The sequence below is a fragment of the Tenebrio molitor genome, chromosome 1, assembly GCF_963966145.1.
Source record: "Tenebrio molitor chromosome 1, icTenMoli1.1, whole genome shotgun sequence".
In the NCBI taxonomy this organism is placed as follows: Eukaryota; Metazoa; Arthropoda; class Insecta; order Coleoptera; family Tenebrionidae; genus Tenebrio; species Tenebrio molitor.
Genome location: NC_091046.1, coordinates 34,208,629 through 34,235,170, shown reverse-complemented (window position 1 = coordinate 34,235,170; position 26,542 = coordinate 34,208,629). Strand labels below are relative to the sequence as shown.

Sequence of the window (26,542 nt, the reverse complement as noted above, 5' to 3'; positions counted from 1 at the left end):
TTATGTTTTTCTAAGTTTGAGGTTATAAATAGCGTCAATGTCTAGTGCATTGTTGTCAATTTTACTAGTTTGCAGTAGAAAAATACTCAGACATCGCGGGAAATTCAGCAACATGTTACTTTCATTTTGATAGGTCCGCATGTCAGGCACTTTAGTGACGGAATCAAACAATGTGTGTTAAACAAAAATTAATTATGACCTCCCATTATGCCAAACAAACGTGAACGGTGTTTACAAAAATGTTTTTAATAAATTTGACTTCAAAGTAAAATGTAACAGGATCCGGAACAAATTAATAACGTTAGAAGAAATTGTTTTATTTTGAAATGTTTCTTACACATTTCTAATAATTACCATATTTTTTGTAATGCAGAGTTGTAATACTTTACACAACTTCAAATACATTTTTTATAACGTTATAAGTTAATTGAACAAAATTTTATTTTTATATATAGCAAAAAAGTCAGCTCAAAGCCGGAAAGCAAAAAGGTTTCGTTTATATCAATATGATAACTTTTTCTTTTGTAAAAATATGAATAGGACCTTACAATTAATAAAAATATGCAATTAAAAGAAATTTTATTTTCATTTACATGTTATTCAAAATTCAAAGAAAACTTCTTTTTATTCTATTAAATTTTGTTAATCTGAAGGGTTTTAACAGTATGGTGAAAATATTTGGAGGAATTGTTATCAAAACGTAAATGTATGAGATGGCAACAGATTAATGAATGCTCCACAGATATTATTACAATTTATTAAAATAATTATTATTTGCAGCTGAGTTAATTAAAAATAGAATTAGAAAAAATTAATTAAATTATTATTTTATAAAATTTGAATTAAGTTTTCTGAATAGTGAAAAACATTTTTTAACTTTTTCATGTTTCTTTTACATCATTCATTACGATAAAAAAAAACAGACAATTTCGAACTGATATTCCAGAAAACAACCATTTTTGCAAGACATTTAATGTACCGCGGATTAGAAATATTTCGCTATAATTTCTTGCTATTTGGAAAGAAAATCAAAAAGCAAGACACTATTAAATAACACGGCACGAATGGTACCTAACTCTCAGATGTATTCTGTTAAAGTACTCATTATCATTACAATTATGACGAGGGTTATACCAAATAAACAATGCATATCATGTCGAGAAAAATGTTTGTAATTCATTATCGCTCTTATTTAGTACCTATGTGTTACATAAAGTGAGGGTGTCCATAGATCCGTTGTCATCCCAGGCAATTGAGAACCGTCGTCGATTTGCTGGTTGTCCGGCACTACGCCGTATTTGTCGTTGACCATGAAATCCTTCCCCACCTCCCAAGCTAATTCATCCAAACCCCTCAGGATTTCAAAGAGTTTGTTGACGCGGAAAACTTGATGCCTCTGCCGACGAGCGACTTCCGCAATCCCGTCTGTCTGGAAATGAGGACGCTGAAAGCAGAACAACTGTACAACAACTTCGCCGAGATGGATATCAAGCAAAAGAATATTAACAACAACAACGGTGATTTGGCCAGCATGGATAGTTCGGATACGTTTGCAAGCTGTACGACGCACCCTTTCAATTCTCAGGGAGATCTCACATCCGACATTGTTGATCCCTCATGTGTAATAGACAGTAATCTTTACGTGAATCCCTTGGATAAGAGTGGGGATAACAGTCCAGTCACCCCAGCACCAGGGAGAACTGGAGGCGTGAAAAAATCCGCTTCTGGAGATACGGCACTCAGGAGTTTGGGAACGTCGCCCATGGAAGAGGCGTTTAGAGGGTTTGGACCTTTGGACAGAGGTAGTCGCGTCAGCCTCAACGACTCACCTCTCCCCAAGAACAGGCGAACGAGGTTCCAACAGGTAATTCTAGCAATATTCACCGATGTTGAAACAGGTTTGTACATCAGATCAGGAAAATCGAAAGAAAAGCGCAATTTTCAATAAAATGCAAATAACAATTAACCTGTTTCAAAAATTTATACTCCTATGTAGGTATACTTAATTTTTTCGATGCATTTTTTTTTCTTTTACTTATTAGCGTCAACTGGTGATTTTATTTCTGTTTATGGAAGTTTTCTTGTTAAGTCGTCATAATAAAGCATTACTTGTTAAAACGTTTTTAAATTTCAGCTGTTAAAGTAATTTAAACAAATTTGAGATATATTTTTTACTAAAACCATTAGGTAAAAATCGTTTTGCATACTAATACAGTACCATAAATAATTAGCTCTCTGCATGATATAAAATAAAAATTAAATGTGTCTGTTGTGTCCACTGAATAATTCACCTATTAATTTCAAGGATTTTTACTTCACGCACTTAATATAAAGATAACTATTTTACTTATATTAAGTGCATGAAGTGTGTTTTTTTTTTGTGTATGAAAAGATCTTTTACGCCGAGACGCAGGTCGAGGCAGTAAAAGCCTTTGTATGCACAAAAACATCTTCACGCACGAAATACAGGGTGTTTTCGAAGTTGAGGCGTTCCTTTTAACATGTAATAGCATGCGTTGTTCTAAAGAGTTTTAGCCAAAATCACCTTAGTAAAATGTGTACGGCAATGAAGATACTAAAGTTAATTTTTTTGAAATTTTTGAAACCGGTCCTGCCCAAATTTGCGCTGATTTGTTAGAAATTAGAATTGACAAAAACAAAAAAACAAATGAGCATGGACCTTAATCAAAAATACTGTCCGAGTTGTCATCTAATTAGTCGAAATGGTTTATCATTACGAAAATAATGAGCTCACAGATATGTTGCTAATGTATGAGCAATGTTATCTCGTTAGCAGAATGCAGCGGCGTCCAGAGAGTACGGAGAGCGATTTCCAGAAAGACACCATCCTGGGCCACGTCAGTTATTAATCAAGTACAGCGGAAAAATAGACAGGACCGGACTCAAAATGTTAGAAAACAATAAAAATATACAATCAATTATCTCCGTTAATAAAACATTTTACTAAGAAGATTTAGGCTAAAATTCTTAAGAATAATGTATACTTAGTATCTCGTGTTACAAGGAACGCCTCAACTTCGAAAACACCCTGTATAAACAATATAAACAATATAATTGCTTTCAAAATTAAATTTTGAAATTCAAATTTTTGAAGTAAATCTATCAACGTAGTGACCATGTTGCTAGGTAACTAACAGAAAACAATGTATGAGGTGTAAAATCGCATTTTACATGTAAGAAAATGACCCACTTCACGCATAGATAACTGTGAGTGAATACCAATTCTTTGAATCAATTATAGAAAAAATATATTATGAAATTTAATTTTTCTATTTTTATTTATATGTATAGTCTTATGGAGCGCGGAAAAACAAAAAATGTTTCCATTAGAAATGTTTTGTTATCGCATTTAGTTTTCGAAGGGACAATTCAATAACACCAGAGACTTATATGTATAAGAAAAATTTTATTAATGCATTTATTACATTAACTTTTTTATCACGTTCTATATAGTCACGTTGGAGTTAAATGACATCATCCCAGCGTTGCTGCCACCGATCAAATACGTGAAGGAAGGAGCTCTTTCAAAGTCATCTAAAAATCGCCTTTAAAGCCTTTACGAGCTCAATCTTAGTTTGAAAACGCCATTCTTTTAGTTCTTTTTTCACTTGAGGATACAGATAGAGGAGGTAGCAAGGGGCAATATCGAGACTGTAGAGGCTGCGTAGTGTAAAATTGATGCGTTTATTGCGCAAAAAATTCTATTACAATGGTTGCAATATCGTTGCAACATTTTATAGTGATGGAGTTTCCATTTTCTCACAAGTCAGATTGTTCTTTCAGAATCTGATCTTTCTCCAATTGTTCCGAAACACTTTTATAATAATTAACAGCCACTATGGCGCCTTTTGGCACTGTGTGTGTTTTTATAATCAAAAAATGTTATTACTATAACGTTAGCAACAGATCCACAGCTTTCACAATTATTATTAGTCTTTATGCCAACAAAAACTTGAAGTACGTAACATCATACGCCACTGTTATTATTTCAAAAGTTTCTTTACCAAAACTATTATAAATTTAATAGCATATTATATTCTTCATTTCTTCACCGCTGTGCTTCAATTCAGACATTATAAACTCTACAGGCATAGAAAACAAAGCAACCATTTATAGGTACACAACAGCAGAGTCCAACAGTCAACACTACACAAACGACATTTTGCAATGATACGAGAATATTTTGTTAATAAGATCGAATCGTGTAAGTTTCATAGTTTAGAGTATAGGGCCGTGATAAATTCAGTGTTAGTTTTTATTGAATTGCCTTCATATAAGAGAAAATCGAAAAAAGACTCGATATTCCGGGGGTGATTTCGACTCTTAAATATGCATCTTAGCAGCTAATTTCTTGTGAAGGTTTATACTTTGATATGGATTACAAATATAAAAAATCGACCTACGTTTCGGTGGTACAGCAAGGTACCTACCCTACCCTTCTTTCTTAGCCATATTCAAACATTTGTTGTTATTGCCAATAATTTACCTAATGAAAAACGTATAATAGACATATGTAATCTTATTTTTAAAGAAAAATGTTTTATCGGAATGTTTGTAAGTTTTTGCGAGTACTGTGATCGCCTAACGTCGTAACTATAAATATTTAGAAATCCGCAACGAATATTTAATTTTCTCGTCGAAAAGCTGCTATCACGAAAGATAGCTTGGCATAAATAATTTATCTCTGTCAGATCAAGCTAAAAATATTTTGAACATAATATCTTTCGATGACAGTAGCGAGTGATTGATAACAATAACTTGTCTTCCTGGTCATCTATTGTGATACCTGTGAAATCGATATAACACATCAGGCAATATGTCAGCAGCCTGCCCAGCTACCGTTGCCAATTAATTACCTTCACAGCTAGGACTGTCACTGTAAATATGTGGCTTTCAAATGTATCAAATTGTCTCTTTGCGCAGGGTGGACGTCCTCGGACAAGGTTTGGTGATGCATTCGAACGGGATTCTCAAGAAAGCCTTGAAACCAAACGGAAGAAAACATCGTTCATTCCAACTAGGGGCTTAGCATCGGCCACCAGGATTATCAATCAACATTTATTTGGACTGCAGAATTTAAGTGGATCTAGATCAGGTAATCAAAACATATATTTTATTATTCTCTTTACAATACAAGTGTTTCTGAAATACGTGTGTTAATTTTAACCAGTGAAAGAACTCGCCAATTTATGAAACTTGTCTATAACATTTTGTAAAATTCGAAGTATTCCAAGATTTTTTGCCCCACAATTTTACCAAACGAGTCGTTTTGTGTGATTAACTAGTTTCCATTTTTTGTAACCATGAGAATCTAAATTTTGATTATTTATTTTTTTCTATAACAATGGAACTTTTTAACAAAGCTCTGTTTCTATCACAACAGAAAATGTTCGCCCTTTCCCATAGGCGGATATACACTTTGATGGTTAATTTATTCCAAATTTTAAATCAATTTGTATTGCTTTTTCGTAAAAATGTTATAGAGAAAAGTTCCATGATTTGGCGCGTTCATCCACTGGTTAAAATTAACACATGTATTTCAGAAACACCCTGTATACATACAGAGTTGCGGAAAAGCACCATAACTTGTTTGTTACTAAAGATATCAACTTTTTCTTTTTTCTAGATGATAGCTACGCTTCTACTGCATATTCGGAAAATATTGCGGTATACATACAGGTGTCCCAATATTATAAAAACACTAAAGTTATGTTTTTTTAAACGGAACCCACCCAGTTTGATTTCATTTTTGAATTCTATGCTAAATTGTGAACTAAATCTACACAGGTCGTTTTTACTTATCTGCCATCGTTTTTGATCAGTGGCGCTTTTTTTACCAGAATTTCGAATTGCAGGGGTCCCTTCGAAAATTCGTACCTTCCAAATCGTTGCATATAAATTAAAATGATTGACGCTGTTTGATTTCTGAATGTTTGCTTGTTGTATAAATTTGATTCATAGTTTAGCATAGAATTCAAAAATAAAATCAAACTGGGTAGGTTCCGTTTAAAAAAACATAACTTTAGTGTTTTTATAATATTGAGACACCCTGTATATATACCGCAATATTTTCCGAATGTGTAGTAGAAGCATAGCTATCATCTAGAAAAAAGTAAAACTTGATATCTTTAATAACAAACAAGTTATTGGGCTTTTTCGCAACTCTGGGACATTCTGTATATTGCATCGCAGCATAGATTCAGTTCAATCAAAAACCCAACTCTTGGCACGGACGTTACAGATCACTATTTATTTTATGACAATTTGAAATCGGAGGACATATTGACTAGACTACTTTCGTAGATACGTATATTCTCTTAGACAAATCTGATAGTGGTTAATTTATGTTAAATGTATAGGCACAATGCCAGTAACGATAACCACAAATAAGTTTTCTTATACAATGGGCGCCAAAAGTTTGGAATAACCAAAATATTTTCTTTCGTGTTCCAGTCAATAGAGACATAAAAATGGCTCCACCTTGCAAAAGGTACAGAAAAGTTTATACTTGGCAGGTATCTTCTATTAGGCATATTATTAATATTGCCGAGTTTGCGACCTTGGGGGGTTGCCGCTCGCCCCGCCATACTGGAGAATAGAGGTGGAAAATCACATTTCTGCGATTATTTCATTATCCGTGCGAGATACCTCTATCTAAGTTATTATAAAAAATGTAGAGCATACAATTCTCTACATTTTTTGTCCTTTATTTTTTTTTGTCAGATCAATAGTTTCGTAGTTACAGCCTATAGAAATCGAGAATTTCTATTATTTTTGTACTTTTTATTCTTTTCCACACCACCACAGAGGTAGAGCAATAGGGTGCGTTTTTTTTCTACGTAGTGTCCCCGGTGGGCATAGTCCACGATGCAGTAGAAGTTTACTGTTTTACTCTTTTTGTTCTATTTGTAACGTAGACGGATCCAAATGATCTGGATCGATCGGTATAGATGAGCTGAATTCATCAGAGTTTATGAATTCGGGAATTCCTCTTGAGAATTTTCCTCTTGTTCCTCAGGGTCATCATCATCATCATCAGGATCATTTGGTGTTTACCTGTTTCATTAGTATACACGTTGGAGTCTGATATGCCCGTAGACGGACAAACAATAAATGCTCGATTTCTACAGGCTGTAACTACGAAACTATTGTTCTGACAAAAAAAACGTAAAGAACAAAAATTGTAGAGAATTGTATGCTCTACATTTTTTGTAAGTAGTCAGATATACGTATCTCGCACGGATAATGAAATAATCACAGACGTTCCAGAACCTGAAGATCAAGACGAACAAATACCTGAAATCAATGAATTTCTATTTTGGCAAACGCCAGATGATCTTGATGATGATGATGATGACCCTGAGGAACAAGAGGAAAATTCTCAAGAGGAATTCCCGAATTCATAAACTCTGATGAATTCAGCTCATCTATACCGTTCTATCCAGATCATTCGGGTCCGTCTACGTTACAAAGAAATCAAAAAGAGTAAAACAGTAAATTTCTACTGCATCGTGGACTATGCCCACTGGGGACACCACGTCAAAAAAAAACGCACCCTATTGCTCTACCTCTGTGGTGGTGTGGAACAGAATAAAAAGTACAAAAATAAAAGAAATTCTCGATTTCTACACGCTGTAACTACGAAACTATTGATCTGACAAAAAAACATAAAGGACAAAAAATGTAGAGAATTGCATGCTCTACATTTTTTATACTAACTTAGATAGAGGTATCTCGCACGGATAATGAAATAATCGCAAACTCAACAATATTAATAATATGCCTATTGAGCTTCTCAAAAACAACTCAGACAGATCAACTTTAATTATTTAAACTTCTTCTTGCCTTGACTACTTGTTGAAAAAAATGCTGGTTTATGATTTTATGAAGTATGTAGGTAGAATACCCGTATTTCACTTCAAAAACAAAATTTGTTGTTAACAGTTGCACAAGCTTTACAAGTAAAAATACAAAAACTGTTTAAATCAAAACAAAACAATGTTCAGTGCCTGCAACATGACAGGTTACCACAACCACTTGATGTGGTTTTTATAGTTATTTTGAAAAGAAAATGTTTACCAAATGCAACCTAATATTTTCCACGGCGACTGTAAATTGCTCGGAATTGTTACACTACCTCATGGATAGGACGGGGTAAATTCCTCCGTCGGATTATTAAAAGGGTCCAATTACTTCATAAAATTTTCAACGGCCCTCGACAGTAAGTACGAAATAAGTGAACGCTGTTCAAAAATCAAAAAACCATTGTGGTGCAAATGACTTATCTGTCACTGTGATAAGTAATAGGAAATGTCATGAAAAATGTGTGTTATTTGCACCACAATTGTTTAAAATGTTGATTTGAAACCGTGTACATATTCATATCATCCGTAAAATAGGATTCTGTCATGAATATTTTGTGTTCTCAAGTGAAACCCATTTTTTAAAATAAAATTCACGTAAATGTCACAATTGACAAGTGGCAATTTATCAAGTTACATGGCACGTTTACAAAAATTTTGCTTTCCATAACAGCCGTTTATTTCTTTTGTGTTGATCATAAGGTATTTCTATGAACTAAAGATAACTTCTTTGAAAGCACTATTTTTTTATATTATCAGTTCTTTTGCTATGCGCCCACTTTTTACATGACATCCACGTTGGAGTTTATTCATACGATATTACGGATTACAGAGTTCCCTCGGCGACCACCCATCCAAACACTGAACTGTAACGTTCACTGATTGAATGATGATAATGCCTTCACAGGAATTATCGTCACTCAACTGAAATATCAGTACCTAATGATAAATAAATCCGACCTCGATGCCGTGTCCTCTTTTAATTTTATAATATTATTTGAAATTTAAAAAACCCAGACATTTACAAAAAATTAAAAAACGACGATTAAAACGTACTATTCCGGACACGGAATCTTGGCCATAACTGACATTTAACTGACAAATATGTGTGAACTGGCCTTTATTGAATATAACCCAACTTTTGACTCGATAATGCCACTTCCTTGCTTTCTTGATGTCAGAATAAAAACTTCAAAAGTGATTTTTAATAATTGTCATTAATGACGCTAATGATTGGTTTACATCATTTTTTTTAGAAATGTCAAAAAAATGTTGGCCAAGATTCCGTGTCCGGAATAGTACCTATTCGAACGATGAGAAAACAGACATTTTCCTGATTTATGGCGAATGTAATAAAAATGCTGCTGCCGTTGCGCTTTTATGCAGACAATAAACATGTTTCCAAAAACTCTTCGTTTTTTCACAATTTCATTTAACCAAGCGAATGACATTTATGTTAAAATTTACGAAACTGCACAGCTAATTATGTTTTATGTTTTTTAAATCAAAAAACAAAAATTCACGTTAACTTTGCAACTGTATTGTGGGTTGCATTTTCAAATTTTCGTTTGTTGTAGTTCTAACCTTTTAGTTTTTGAAAATATCAGTTAAATGTTAATTTTTTTTAGATTACTTCAAACATTTCAAAAGATTTGAAAAAGCAGTTTGAGATTTTTTTTAGGTACCTAAACAGAATTATCAGATAAATCTGGTCATAAGCAGATGTTAACTTATCAGTTTTAGCGTTAAGGAAAGTATGGCGGAAATGTAAAATTATCATTTTCAGGCATGAACCTTTAACGAAACTTTTCCGCTTTGTCGGCAGTTACAAGGTAAATCTCTGAAACTCGCTGGCCGCAAACGTTCGAGAACACCAGAACCTCGTGAATAATTTCAAAACTACACGAAATCTCAACAATGCCAATAAAATTCGTATTGGATTTTAAGTATTTTTTCGTAATTTCAGGTAAAAACAGCGGCAGCAAATCGTCACTGTCAGTGGATTCAATAGATAGTCGTGTGAGTCCACAATTAGAGCACCACAGGCGTTCAAAATCAATCCTGAAGAAGTCGGACAGCAGCGGAAACCGCAACACAGATCCGGAAAGCGAACGTTTAATCTCCGACAACATGTCCGGTTATGAAATCGGTTCCGGTAGCGAGTATTCTCCAAACAAACGACTTTCCTCTCCTCCGATGAGACATCGTGCTCTCAGCCAAAAAACTCTCACCAAGAATCTTCCGCCATTTTATCAGCAAGAAACGGAAAAGAATAGGACATTAAAATCACAGTTATTTTTGTTAGATGATATTATCAACAAGGAGAAACAGTCTTGTAAGGAACCAATGTTGGATTCAAATAAGTTCAAAGAGTGTAGTGATAGTGTTGGTGATGTGCCGCTATACATTTGCCCCCCGCCTCCTCCTATGGACGACAATTCGCCCAATGAAGAAACCAGATTGCTTCTTCATCCCACCGTGGTTGTTCCGTTACCCAGGCAGCCCGGAAACTCTATCTCCAAAGGACCCAATCCGTCCTCGTAGCATTCGAAGGTGAATCACATTTTTAAGAGAAAGATTATTCATTTGCTCTTATAGCACAGAACAATAAAAATAAAATTTAAAAAATACATTTAGGTATCGGGTGTACATTTAAATTTATCTCCAAAGTTGGCATTGAAGAGTCGATTGTGAACGCACCACTCGTGAGTCTGCAAAGTATACTCTATTCTTTACCTTGGTGAGTGGTCTAAGGAAAATTTTCAGCCGTCAAGTTGAATTTAGGGATTTTTGAAAGTTCCCATCGAAAAGTGCGTTGGTAGTTGTTAAAACATATTCAAATATTACAATAATGTACTTACAGAGACGCCGCAAAGTCTTTGTATTTATTATTTTCCAATTTAAATTGCTCATGAGTCATGACTCATGATTCACATGCACCAAGACATAACCTCAAACATGTATCTTCACATCGCATCGTTCTCTAAAATTTTAATAACTTACTTGTGAATTTAAAAATGTTCTAGACCGGCCACACACTTTCCGGTCAAATTAGGTCCGGTTTATGGTTTAAGAATCCGGTTAATTTTTCAAACCCAAACTTCTTTGCAATATTGCCCGGCACGGGACGGGAATAATGTTCGGTCGGATTGACCGACGACGGACGCCGATAATTTTCAGACCGGGAACGGTTAAATTTAAGAATCGATGTGTACGGCTTATATACAGGTGTCCCAAAATTGGCGTACTAACTTCTTACTGCGTTATCGAGGATGTTTAAATGTACACTTGCTTTCAAAACTTTCGCGTACACCTATTTTTCGTTGTTTTAAATCAGGGCTGTAATTAATCAACTCTGACATTTAAACTTTTAAAAAGTCAAAATAACTCGACTGACAGAGCAAGACTAAGTTTTGATGCTTTCCAAATTAGAAGAAGAGTGGTCCATAAGAAGGGTTACTACTCATAATGGGCTAAATAAAAGCACTGTTCTATAGGAATATGTAAAGAAGAGATGGAAAACAAGAAGGAACCGTGAGTAGAAGACCGATCATAATTTTTTTAATTGCTGTCAATGTCACCTTTAACCTAATCTCAAAATTACCCGTTCACACTGCTTAAATTTTGCAAAATCGTTGTTACTTGTTTTTGAATGTGTACGCGAAAGTTTTGAAAGCAAGTGTACATGAAAAAAATATGGAAAAAAAATTCAGACAAAAAATCTATTATTGTTATTATTATTAACGGTAATACAATGTAAACAATGATATATTCTTACATCATTACCTTGCAATGTTACCGTAGTGGATTTAAAATAATTTTTTCGATTTCCAAAGCTTCTAAATTCTCTCTTATGCAGGATTAGATATTGATAGTGAGTGATCTTGTACCTTGTGATAATATGTACGATTAGAGGTAGCTGTCATGACAATTTAATACATATATTTCGAAATAATTGACCCGTTAAGTGCCACTTCCAAGACCTCCAAATCAGCAAATAAGTCTAATAGAATTTTTTAAACATTTTTTTGACGTTTACGGTAATCTCTTCTACACCGTAGTGCACCGTTAGTTAAGTAAAACTTACTTGATGCTTGATCGCATCGACTACTCACCAGGATAAAGAATGGGATATAAAAACACAATCAACGCAAAAAGTGAGGTTAGATTTAAATAGCGGATCCGTAATCTGTAATGCGTGGTGCGTTCACAATCGACTCTTCAACGCCTATTTTGAGTATAAATTTAAATGAACATCCGATACATTTTGCGGATAACAAGTCGAGTGATCTCATTTCATGGGCTGTAACCACACAATTAAAGGTCTTAACTGTGGAACCTAATATTGATAATTTAGGTATTTTTATAACATCCCTAGAAATAAGATCGTATTTATGTTATACATTTAATTTAGCTAGTTAGTCATTTAATATTCGTCAAGTTATTGTTAAAAAAAAATCCATAAAAGTGATGATAATAATAATGACAATTTTGCTAACAATAAGCATCTTTAAAAATTACCTTTAAATCCGTCCATTATGGCTTAGTTTTAATTTCTTAATAATGATGATTGATGACTATGACCTTAGTTTTTTGAAAGTCTGCAATTACCAAAAATTAATATACAGGGTCGCTACAAAGTATGGCAACAGTTAAATATCTCCAGAATGGTTTCTCGGAAATCCTTGAGATTTGGTAAGGAGTTAAGAGCATTTAAATTCTATTCTTTCCAATTTTTTCAGTTTTATACCTTCATTTGTTTTCGAGATACAAGGCTAACTTGATTTTTTTTAAATGGCAACAGGGGTTAATTTTATGATTTTTAAAAAGAGGTTTCTTTTCTGAATTATAAAATTAACCCCTGTTGCCATTTAAAAAAATTCTAGTTAGCTTTGTATCTCGAAAACAAATGATGGTATAAAACTGAAAAAATTGCAAAGAATAGAATTTAAATGCTTTTAGCTCCATACCAAATCTCAAGGATTTCCAAGAAACCATTCTCGAGATATTTAACTGTTGCCATACTTTGTAGCGACCCCGTATTTATTCAATTGAAATTATTTCTAAAAAATAGAAATCCATATGTTTTTCCAAATATTCGAATTGAATCATTCCTATCAGTAAGTCGTGCTGTGTTGCTAGAAATCACTAGAAATCACCATTGACAGTAGTTATAATGATTTGTTAAAACAAGGGCAAAGTAAAATACGGTTTAACAAAAACACAATTGCGCGATGTCATGGTTTTAACTGTTCTTCGTTGTTTAATGTTTTTTGATTTAAGGCATAAATTAGCTTGAAGCGGTTATTGCCTATGGAAGATGTTCATTTAAGAACGTTTATTTAAGTCGGATCAATAAAACAACGTTCTTTTTACAGTTGGCATAAAAAAAACGTGAAATGAAATTTGACCTAATGTGAATTGGAAACTTAATTTGTCAATTTATGTCTGTTTGACAGTAGTATTTCCGGCACAAAAGTGCAGTTTTGTAACCTAAATTCTAAAAGGCCGTTTCAAACTATAAAAATTTAATAAAATCTGACAGAACTTTTTCTGACAGTTGACGTTTTTTTTTAAGCCAACCGTACAATAAAAAACTTAGAAAGTATACTTTTTAAACATTTTCCTTGTAGATATTTATTTTTTATACAAAGCGTTTCACGTAAGAGTACGAACCCGACGAAGTCTAAACGCAACACAAAATACGTTTGAAAATGGGAGCTAGATTAATTAAAAATTATAAATTGTGGTTTTGGACATTCCTAACGAACAATCGCTGGGGAGCTTTTCCGCAAATGTGTGAACAAGGGGGAAATCTAAAAAACTCCAGGGATGTGCAAACTACTTTTTGTCAAAATATGATTTATTACACCTAGTTACTCATGAAAACTACATTTTGAGTTCGTCAGACTCGTACTCTTACGCGAAACACGTTGTATATTGTAGACAAATTAAAAATTAAGTTAAACCAAAAATGTGCACAAGAAATTTTTAAAAACTTAACTTATGGAATTGTCAAATCATATTCAGGCCATTTTTATTTGTTTACAATAGAGACAATAACAGTGACAATATTAATATTTCGGAGACTTAAAATTTAAAATGAAATTAAGATTTATTAAGTGGTTTCATTAATGTCGTTACATAGATCTTTCTTTTTGTTTACAAAAAATCCTTATCTCAATAAATATTTTAATAACAAAGTTTAGAATTTCAATTTTAATTTCCCCATGATTAATTATTTATAATTATAACTGACTACATTAAATAAGTATACAGAGTGAACACAAAAATAACGCCCCAGCTTATATCTTTCTTATTTGAAATCCGATTTCAAATTCATCAAATTCATCAAATTAAAGGGTTAAAAAAGTACAATTGCGGACACGGTATCTTGGCCACCACTTACATTTAACTTACAAATATGTGTGAACTGGCCTTTATTAAATATAACCCAACTTTTGATTCGATAATGCCATCTCCCTGCCTTTTTGATGTCACAAGAAAAACTTCAAAGTTATTTTTAATAACTAGATATCAAGGCGATCTTCATTTACCAGATCATGACACTGACCAAAGGCAGTGTGCTATGGAATGGCCTACCAGTCTGGCAACATTACTTCACCAACATTTAGTGAAAAAATTCGAAATCTACTAAACCTGTCATTGTATTTGCATTTGTCAAATATGAGTGATCTAATTTTACGACTGTTCAAAAATGCGTTATCGCATTGTAATATATAGTTTAGGACCACCTTGGGGACAGGAAAATAACGGAGCTCATTACTGTTACTGATAATATTTCAGTATGCTCTGCGGTGTTCCGGGATATTGAAACTGCTTGGTTATAAACTAACGCGAGGTGGGCATTTCCAATTTAAATATTTTTGTTTTCCCCATTGTCTAAATCCCACCCCATTTCTTGTAACTTCCCAGTTTCATTTCAATATTCGTTTTTAAAGCCAAAAGATTTTCCCCAGTGATTGTGTCTTCATTACTAATTTTGATTATTTCATCCCAAATTGATTACAATTAATTACGAAGAAATTATTCTTCGTAATTAGAAGTTATTGGCACCTCGTTTGGCACAAGTCGCTTCATTTTGTCCCCATTGATATCTGTCCCCCTAAAATGTTTAGCACAAACATGGTTACTTTTGCGAATTCTTCACTCTTCGATTTTTAAAATCTCTTTCTAAATTGACTTCATTTCCTCATTTGATGGAAACTTAAATACAGGTACCTACGTAATTTGAAGAAGAAGACACATAATTTGAGTTGCAATAACACTTAAATGACATTTTTAATTGAATTTGACGCATATGACCAAGAACTTGTCAAAATTTATTTTAAATGTCGAATTAGTTTCCAAACTTTAGGAACGTCGTAGGTCATGGAATGGCCTACCAGGGAATGTGGCAACGCAACCAGTGTCCTGGCCTGTACGGTTGGCTTCAAAAAAAACGGGAACTGTCAGAAAAATTTCTGTCAGATTTTATTAAATTTTTATAGTTTGAAACGGCCTTTTAGAATTTAGGTTAAAAAAGCTGCACTTAAGTATGTGTCAGAAATACTACTGTCAAACAGACACAAATTGGCATAAACTGACAAATTAAATTTCCAATTCACATTAGGTCAAATTTCATTTCCCGTTTTTTTTGAAGCCAACTGTAACTTGAGACCGCCTTGTAACTATCATTCATTAATGACACTAATGATTGGTTTACATCATTGTTTTTTAGAAATGTCAAAAAAATGTTGGCCAAGATTCCGTGTCCGGAATAGTACTATGGCGGCCAAAAAATTTTGACCGTCACTTTCTTGACATTCATGTAAAGTGTAAATAAACCTTTAGGAATAAGCCCACTTTCGTTTCTTGTCATTTTGACAATCAATTTAAACTGTTTGAAGCTCAGATATTCCAAAAATCCGACATGAATAAACAAAATTAGAGCAATCGTACATAGATAACCTAAGGTAAACGTTCTGTGTAGTAGAAATGACAAAATAATTTTTAGTTTTGAAATTTACCACCCACAAAATAACGTTCATAATCAAGACGGTAATCAATAATCATGATGACAATAAAGTACGGATTACAATTTTTTTTTTTTGAATTGACAGACAATGACGGCCAAAATTTTTTGGCCGGCATAGTACTATTAACTGAATATAAAATGTTGCCCTTAGCCCTTACCTATACCTTTCAAGGTTACTTTAATTTTTTTAGTACTATGCCGGCCAAAAAATTTTGGCCGTCATTATCTGTCAATTCAAAAAAAAAATGTAATCCGTACTTTATTGTCATCATGATTACCGTCTTGATTATGAACGTTATTTTTTGGGTGGTAAATTTCAAAACTCAAAATTATTTTGTCATTTCTACTACACAGAACGTTTACACCTCAGGTTATCTATGTACGATTGCTCTAATTTTGTTCATTCATGTCGGATTTTTGGAATATCTGAGCTTCAAACAGTTTAAATTGATTGTCAAAATGACAAGAATCGAAAGTGGGGTTACGATTCCTAAAGGTTTATTTACACTTTACTTGAATGTCAAGAAAGTGACGGCCAAAATTTTTTGGTCGCCATAGTACAGTTAGATTCATTATGTTTTTCTGAGTTCAAAAATACTGGGTGGCCCAAAATTCGCGGAATAACTCAATGTTAGAACATAATGAGAAAAATAATTAAAAAATTCTATACCTACCTTTAAATTTGAAAATATGGGGGCTCTAAAGGTGCAGCTTTGATCTCATAAATTTTAACTATTAAAAAAGATTTTGACTATTTATCTTTTACTAGCCAGTGGCATAATAATTCTGAACGATTGTGATCAGGTTTGTAATTATTTTCTTCATTACTTCCAGCATTTCCAAATAGTAATTTTATGTCCATTTTACTTCAAACAACGTACTGCAACATGACTTTGATTTTTCTCTGTCATTTCCATGGATAGAACAAAAATGTAATATTTGCCGACTATTCGGATACATACAATGTTTTTAAATGTTGCCACATTTAGTGTAACGAATAGGTGCATGCATATCTTCTACAATGAAGAAGATTGATTTTTTTAAACATTTTTACCTGATATTTTAATGACCACTTAACAACGTACTGCTAAGTTGTTGCGCGAATTTTGGGGTACCCAGTATAAATACCCAACTGAAAAAAACTCAGTGGCGTATAAAATAAGAAATTTCAAAAATGGAAAAATTCAAATAAGTACAATAAAGTTAACATTTTATTGAACTTTGCGGTTTGTAGGCAAGATCTTATATTAATTTCTTTGGCCCCAAATATTTTCAATGGGGTTGAGGTCCGGGCTTCTCGCTGCCCAGTTTAATGTGGTTACTTCATTAGCTTGCAAAAAAGAAGATTGATTTTTTTTTACATTTTTACCTGATATTTTAATCACTACTTACAAACGTACTGCTAAGTTGTTCCGCGAATTTTGGACCACCCAGTATAGCATATCCTGTATATTTAAATGTTATTCAAACACAAGAAATAAATAAAAGTCAATTACAGATTATAAGGAATAAGTAGAACTTTATTCGGAACAGGCCACGAATTACTTATGAAGACATTCTTGTAGCAATTGAAACAATATTTATTCATTAATACAAACAATAAAAATAACAATAAAAAAATTTCAACGGAACTGTTTAAATTGAGCACCATTTTGTTCGAGACATTGTTGACATCTACGAGTACGTATCACACTTCGCGTAGCATTCAGAAGGATTTCAGGTGGCGGTTTTTTGCATGCAGTAATTTCTATTATTTTCGAAATATGCTTGCAACATATCCATAAGTTTGTTATTTTTCATTTTATTTCACAACACGAAATTGGAGACAAAAATTAAACAAAAAGTACGACAAATAATGTTTATTTTCAAAATCAATTTTTATTTGTTTGTGTTTACATGGCTACAAGAATGTCTTTATAAGTAATTCATGGCTGGTTACGAATAAAGTTCTACTTTTAATCATTTGTAATTGACTTTTAGTGCTTATTCACAATGGACATAAGACATAAGAAATAGGTACATAAGAGATACCTAAAAATAATTTGTAATTTTGGGCAATTGGAAAATAATTTATATGTACATATACCTCGAATATGATTCTTCATGCCTTTTTGTACACAACAATAATGTTCACTGAGGTCACTTCTCATAAGTTACGTAAAAATTAATAGTCTACCCACTGCATGTATCATGAGTTTCTTATGCCTTATGTCAAGCTTATGTCCATTGTGAATAAGCACTTATTTATTTCTTGTGTTAGAATAACATTTAAATATACCGGGTGTAGAATTAGTTTACGACACATAGGATTTTACATGTAAAAATAGAGAGTTTCAGTTATTGGCTCCCCTATTAATTTTACGGCAAAATAGTTAAAATGAAAGTTGGAGAGAATTAAAATTACTGCCTAATTTCGGTCATACTTTTTTTCTAACATCTTGTGGTACTGGAAGAAAGGCAAGAAAGAAGTTGACACAAAAACAGTAAAAAGTACTACTACTACTAAGCATGAAATTGTATTTTTTTCTTTAAATGTTATTAAGGAGGATCTTTTTTAAGCAACTTCCAAGCAACATTTGCTTCAGGTTTCCCAGACCAATCAATTCCTGCCACAGAAACAATTGGAAGAATTGTAGAGAAGTTTGAGCATTTAATGGAAGATACCTTTTCATTCATCCTGTAGTCCTGTACGACTTCATTTGAAGGGCAAATTAAAAGACAATTAAATAATAGAGAAACCATCCGACAAATACATAGTATTTTAAAACTCAAATTTCATGGCTAGTGCTACTTTTTTTGTGTTAACTCCTTTCTTGCTTTTCTTTCAGTACCACAAGATGTTAGGAAAAAACAAAGAGTGGAATTAGACAGTATTTTTAATTCTCTCTAACTTTCATTTTAACTATTTTGGCATAAAATTATTAGGGGAGCCAATAATTGAAACTCTTTATTTTTACATGTAAAATCCTATGTCTCGTAAACCAATTCTACACCCGGTAGAGGTGTGTTATATTTTTGAACTCAGAAAAACATAATGAATCTAACTGTAAAAAAATTTAGTTGACCCTTGACCCTTGTAAGGTAGGATTGCTAAGGGCAACGTTTTATATTTAGTTTGTAGTAATTTTTGAACCCTTTAATTTAATTTATCGCTCGTTGAAATCGGATTTCAAATAAGAAAAATATTAGCTGGGGCGTTTTTTTGTGATCACTCTGTACATGTAGTAGTGTATTTTTTTACAGAAAATACTTTATATTTTTTATTTATATCAAAGATTAAAATAAGTTAGCTCGTACAAAACAGAAGCAAATAGTCATATCAATATCTGGCCGTAGCGGATGCCAACTGAGTAATCCTCAGCCAAAAGTCAAGTCAAGTGAAAAGCTAAATATTTTTGTTAACCTAAAATTCTTTTTTCGTCTTTTTTTAAATCCTTGTGATTTAATTATTATTATTTAATACTGGAAATTACAATATGGTATAGTTTGTACAGCGAGAGATTGGTTGACATAAAAATCACTAAATTTTACGTAGAGAAAGTAGTACCTAGCGCACGTAAAATTTGAAATATGTATATCCTTCAAGCAGTAACATTTTTGCACTGAAATTATGCTCTAATTAATGTATTCTAGCGCATTTTGTAGTGTTGGGTTAATTTAATAAAATTTAAAATCTCCCAATCTCTCGCTGGACCAAGTTTACAAAACAAAATGTAGGTTTATTATAAGTATGTACTTTGTACACTTATTGTCACTTAATGTAATGATACTAAAAAGGATTACATAAGTATCTATCAATTAAGGTTTTTGTTCTTCCAAAAATATATATACCTATTTATCTATATTTTTGTTTAAAATCCTAAACAAAGCCCTGTAAGTCATTAAAAAAAAATCTAAGAACAAGGTGTATAAATATCATGATTTAACTATTTAACATTGCTTCTCTCGTTATTTAACTGACTTAGAAAATTTATTTTCAGGAATTTGAATCATTCCCTAAACTTAGTACGCATAGAAACGGCCAGGAATATAGAAGTTTGAAACTGGAAGAACTATTAATTTGGAAGATAATTCGGAAGCACGGAGTGACGTTCGTCCAAAATTCTCATGAAAAATAATGATGGTGCATAAGAAAGTGCTTTGTTGTTGGAGACATTTAAGACGTTCTTTATAACTTTTGAATTGAATGCATTGTTATTTTTGCCACAATTATATTCTAAAGAATCACATGTTAATAAGACAATTTTAAGACATTCAACTGCAATGTTTAGTGCAAGCAGCTAATGCATTTTACAGAGGTTCACAAGTGATAGATGAGGTGTTCTGTTTTTGAAGATTGAAAGGTTTATGTCATGCAGTTTATACGGAATTATCCTTATCTCCTACCTGCAGTGAATCCTTAAGTGTTAATCAAATTATAAATAGCTACAGATCGCGAGAGCATTCATTATAAAACAAGAAAGAAATGCATGGAAACTTGCATAATGGAAAAAGGTTGTGCGGATGGATTAAAAGTTAGTCAATGAATTCAGCAATATACAAAACAGCCTCACTGCTTTGTGATAACGTAACGCAATCTGAGCCATTTACCCATTAAATCAAAATTAAACTAGGCATACACACCGCGTATTTTTCTATATATGTACTTACCTACACTTTGACATTCGATAAATATTCAGAAGCAGAGAGGTTGTTGGAGCGCAATGCGAAATATAAGAAATTACGACTGGCCAAGCTTATTTTTGTCTGTGATTAAATTATTTTTAAGCAAAATGAGTGTAAGGATATTGTTACACAATTTTATTTTGTGAGTAATTATTTTTATTGCAGTAAGTTCTGACGTTAAACTGTTAAAAAAGATTTAGTATGCCCTTGCAAAGTGACGCAGAGTGCTTTAAAACTGATTTCAAATCAATGATGGTAATAGTGTTAAAAAGTATTACTACATTATTCGATTCTAGTTAAACCAAAATATTTTTCAACGTTTGATTTTATATTATACATTTATAAATATATAAAAGAAATTACGAAAGAATTTTTTCAATTAAAGTTAAACAATGTTATTGTTAGAAATGTTGGTGTGATAGATGCCCTTGTCGTTTGTGTCAATCGTTGCATACTAAATCAGTTATAAATGAATTATTTTTTGTTAGAATGATTTTTGTCACATTTTGTAGAACGTATGCCTATAGACCCACGTGATATTTATTTCGTTCACAATATTTGCCATATAATACCTGTGAGCTTCTTTTTTTGAAAATAAAAAGCAATGAACTAGTCAGAAGCGTATTTTTCTTGTTACTTCATTATTACAAGACAGGTGTTATTATGGTTCTTATAATAGGTATTCATTTCTGATGTGCACCTGATTTTAATAAGCGGCATTATTTCATTCCTGAGTTTTATTTTGTTGTTTTTAAATAATAATTATTACAAAATAGTTTGACTACATTTTTGTTTCATCATTATCCCATCCTTATATTTTACTCATCGTCATTGTACTTATGAACTTTTTACAACAGATTTCATATTTACTCAATTTCTTACAGATCTACATATAAGCTTATAGACAATCGCATATATTTTATTTTCTGTAAATAATTAATTTAATAATGAAAGTACCTACCTACCACAAATGCTAAAAAGCGAGACTGCACGTTTAGATATTTGTATAAATATTATTGTTACGAAATAACATACACTTTGTATATAAATATAAAATTACATCCTATTATTTAATAAACGCATAAATTATTATTTATTATACATATTATATCATGCCCCACATAGACATATCATGTAAATGTTTGTTAAATAAAAATAATTGTTCTCCAAACAATGTTCAATGTATTTAACAGCTGATTAAAATTGCATTTTCCTATATTTTAATTTTATTTTTATTTTTAGATTAAGCAAGACCCAAAATCAAAACTATTTACAAAACAAAGAAATTAAAGGAAATTCAAAATTAGATATGTCTAATATTATATTTATAATTCACTTTATCATTGTTGACCGTGATTTGTTCATAAAATAGTTCGAAGTATCCTTAATTAATTATTAAATATCCTTAATAAAAAATTCAATGACTACAGATCCTCTGCTAAATCTTTTTTTTTTATTTCGTCTTGCATGTCATTGCATCACTACAAAACCAAATGACGTAAAACAATACAAAAATATGCTTTATATAAAAAAAAGATTCCGAAAAAATCCAGAATAAACCTCCATCTCCAAAGAAAAATTGTAGTTCTGCAACAAATTGTAAATCTTCAAAGTACAATTCCATTTAAATGTTTCTAAACTAAGACTTCCTCGCATAATTCTGTGAAGAACTATGGCAAAATTTTTATCTTTTTTGGTAAATCATGGTTTTTGATGAAGATATACTTTTGCTAAAAAACGTGGAAATCCAGTTATGTAGGGAAATTCAAATACTACCCGTTACGCCGAATTGGTAGTACAAATGCGCCCCGCTACTACGCTCGTGGTGTCGCTAGTAGTATCTTGCGGCCATCTTGCGGCAGTACGCTCCGTCACAGCCTCCATTGGTCAAACGTTCCCGCCGACGCCACACCATCAACCGTCGTCAAAACGGCGCCAATCGACGCCTATAAAAGATTGACACCCAGCCGGAATTCACAAGAAGTTTTGCTTCCGCTGGGACTCAACTTCTCTAACCTCTCTCCTAGATACACTGCTTACTTTTGTGACTTGTATTTAGTTCTTTGTTAAATAAACACCGATTATATTAAACCCCACAGTTAGGTATGTATTAACTACAAAAAATTACAGAAAAGTGGAATTATCCATTCCAAACTTGCTACTAACTTGTTTTCATTGAGAAGAATACAAATTTTTTTATACAAACCTTTTTAACAAACCTGACCGTTAGAAATTAACGAAAGAGTATATTATGTTATGAGGAGCAAAAATGAAATTTTATGTGCTGCGGCTGGTAGATTGGCTGCCAGCCTAAGCACATAAAACCATTTTTGCTCCGAATAACATATACTATTTTTTCTTCAAACCTTCATAACAAATTATTTAAGACATGTCAAGAAACCAGGTAGGAATTTCAAATGATTTACCTAGTTTACTTTACAGCCGCTCGTCAGCGGAGATAATAACTTCACGGACGCCCTCAGCGGAGATAATAACTTCACGGACGCTCTTTAGCGGAGATAATAACTTCACGGACGCTGGTCAGCTCGTTAGATGCCATGACAATGTAGTGACACTTTAGCATTATCAATGCAGCAATGTCATATTTTACGGACGTTTGAAGAAAAACTTAGATTAACGCAAGTGCTGTTTTCTCTAGATGATTACCTACACAACGAAATTAAAATTTCTGTTATGCCATTGGTTAATGTTGGTTAATGCCGCAATCGTCTATGGAAAAATGCTAACGTTTTGTTGGTCATGTGACATGTGCTAACTGTAGGTACCACCTGATAAGTTCTTCGGAGCGATTCTGTCATTTCCGCATTACACGAATACTATAATAAAGTCCATTCACCTTGGATTTTCCTAGTCAAGGTCAAATAATTCAATATTGTGGCAGTGTGATTTTTGGTTCAAAAATGCTTTAGCTGTGTATGGCCCATATTCACCAACGCCAGTTAAAGTTAACTGTAGGTTAAAATATACGAAAATATTGTTGTAACAATAGGTAACTAAGGTAACGAAACATTTTAACCTACAGTTAACGTTAACTGGCGTTGGTGAATACGGCCGTTAGTCACCAATACGGGCTGATAAAGTAACCAAGTCATTCGTAGACTGTAGAGGTTATGTTATTCGCTGTCAGCAAAGAAACGTCATTTTTCAAATATTGTTATTAAGCTTTTTAGAGGATAACAATAGGTAATAATACATCCATTTTGTTATCATTTGCACTAAAAATAGTGTCAGTTGTTAATCGGTATGATAGGATTAGGAACATACAATGCTCCTACCTACTGGTGTTGTTTTTTTCTGCTTGCGTTGTTGATTAAGTGAAAAAACCCTTAATGACTACATTTACTTAACCTTCTGCGACTAACATGATGATTGATGAGTGATGAGGAACCAGAATAAGTTATAAAAAATGAACCCAATAGGAAATTGTGTGAAGTTTCTTTCGTTGGATGGAAGTAAGGAATGCATCTAAATGATGGAACAAATTTGGCAATAAAATTTCAGTTATTCAGAGACACTTATACGTTTTGATTGTGGTTGTGACGTTTCAAGAATGTATTGTTACAATTGCATACCACAAAAGAAAGGTGTATTTTGATTTTTAATGATTTTTTTCTAATTTAAGTTTTTTTTCGATGTACATATTACCTTTAAAATAACGTTGTATTGTTAAAACTGCTCAATAAAGGTCGTAAATAGATTGTAATCATGTTAATACATACAATACATTAAATGTTAAAGGAGGCTAACTAATTAATTTTCGAACTGAAGCTATTTTTTCTTGAGTCCGTATTAGCTTGCGGGTTTCGTCACATTACCACCATTACGTCAGTTGTGGAAGGTTAACGCAATTTTAAAATTTACCTTTTTTCTTTTCCCCATGGTAAAATCACCCAGGAATAGAATTTTATTAAAAAATCTGTGACTTTATTTCACACGTCAAACTAATATTCAAAATTAAAGACGTCAAATCGCTCTCAATCGCTCTATCACGAATAAAACACGATAATGTAAAAATTACTAGGAAAGGAGGCGCAGGCTTGCAACGTAACAACAATTTGGCAGGGAAAATCCAACGTGAATGGACTTTACTAATAATCTCATATTCAGCAGTTGCGAAATCAAACAAAGTGAATGAAAAATGTCGATTTCAAGAAATTTGCATTAAGAATATTGCAAAACAGGCTGAAAAACATTTGTACCGTTTTACGACCCATTTGCAAGTGTTACATGAAAATGAACTGGATAATATTAATAATTTAGAAACAAATTATAAAACTCTGAAACAATTAGATTTTGATTCTCGGAATTACCAGATTTTTAACAAATATTTTGTCGTCGTACTAAAAATGTTGAAACGGTTTTGTTTTGTTTGTTGTAATCAACGAAATGAGTCTTATAACGACTAAGGCCCGGTTTGTCAATTGTTGATTAATTTTTGATTAAGGTTTAATTTGTAATTAACACAATGTTACCGTTTTTCAACCTATGATTAACAAAAAAGTTCATGTTTATTCTTGATTAACCTAATCGTACGATGTTCTATGGATTAATCAGAATGACATTAATGCTTATAGTAGCGATGAAGAACCAGGGACGCCAAAAACTATACGTTTCAGGAATTCAGGCCCAATCACTTCGAAGAATGGGACCAAATCAATTATTTTATTCATATATCAAGGGTGCGAAATCGTTCTTTGACGTACCGAGAGAAAAATTGTCGCCGAGGCCGCTTAGGCCGAGGCAAGACAATCTCAAGGTCGTCAAAGGATTTCACGTCGGATTTCGCAGCCACAGTGTACACAATATTTTGAGTGCAACCGAAAATTTGTAATTATAAAATGTGTTGGAACTTCGTCCAACCACCTTTGGAACACCCCCTCTGTCGAAGGGGTGGGGACATCAACCCTCGACGACAGATCGACACATAGACAAGATCAACTTAACACTCGAGACAAGACTCGTCTCAATGCAAACACTTTCTTGTTACTTGTTTTATATTATTCAATAAATTGTTAGTTTATCCAATATGCGACTATCAATTTTGGTCCTTCGACACAAGTGAACAAAATGAACACGTAAAATTTCCTTCATTGTCAATAAAAATAAAGTCGGCTTACATGCCGCTATGTTGCTATAGAAACGACATAAATAAAACAATTCATTTTGAAAAAAATTGTAGAAATGTCGGAAGAAAATTACGATGTTTCAGTTCCGTGTACTCATCCAGAGTTAAAAAATATTATAAATTGTGCAGTTCCGAATTTGAAACCTGAAAAATCAAAACATTTCCTAATTGAAATGGGACCATGCGGAAATTACGATGAACCAAAATTACAAATTTGAAATTGTCACAAATCACAAACCACCAAGTTGTCAAATTTCACAGAAAAGTTAATAAAGTTGATTGGGATTGGATATCAATGAATCATAAATTATCAGAAAATTTTATAAGAGAACTAGTTGACCCGGCGAACTTCGTACCGCCTCAGAATCAATAAATGTTGTGTTAACTTATTAGGTGAATTAAATTAAGTTTTTTTATTAAGATAAAATGAATAATTAAAATGAATTGAAATTTAATGATTTAATGCATACACAAACAAATCTACTCGACAATACCTATCAAATAATTTCTAAAAATGTCTGAATTTTGACTCTAATTCTAACCTATCTCTCGTAAGAAGGTTTCACACTATGAAAAAATTGTAAAAATGTGTCAATTTTATTCTGACAGTTCCCGTTTTTTTTTTGTAACCAACTGTACCATAATTTAATGCTAAGCACTACGCCCTCCGACGGAGATTATTCATTCGTATTCACGTCACGTTATGGGCAATTTCTGCACGGATGTTGGCCTTCAGGTCTTGTAGGGTCCTTAGATGGTTGATATAAACGCGAGATTTCAAAAAAACCCATAAACAAAATCGCAAGGGGC

The 26,542-nt window shown here is 32.7% G+C and overlaps 1 protein-coding gene across 5 annotated transcripts in view; it reads left to right on the top strand.

The window, feature by feature from the left end:
* Positions 1-21,804, top strand: part of Shab (Shaker cognate b) — a 103,719-nt gene extending 81,915 nt beyond the window's left edge. For 4 of the 5 annotated variants that reach the window (XM_069036624.1, XM_069036632.1, XM_069036614.1 and 1 more), the window contains 4 exons: positions 1,358-1,864; positions 4,945-5,116; positions 9,850-10,436; positions 19,902-21,804. In XM_069036624.1, coding sequence (XP_068892725.1) covers positions 1,358-1,864; positions 4,945-5,116; positions 9,850-10,427 — 1,257 coding nt within the window. In that variant the 3' untranslated portion in view covers positions 10,428-10,436; positions 19,902-21,804. Of the gene's footprint in view, positions 1-1,357; positions 1,865-4,944; positions 5,117-9,849; positions 10,437-19,901 lie in introns of those variants that run through there. The other variant, XM_069036643.1, reaches the window with a different exon arrangement.
* The last annotated feature ends 4,738 nt before the right edge of the window (positions 21,805-26,542 follow it).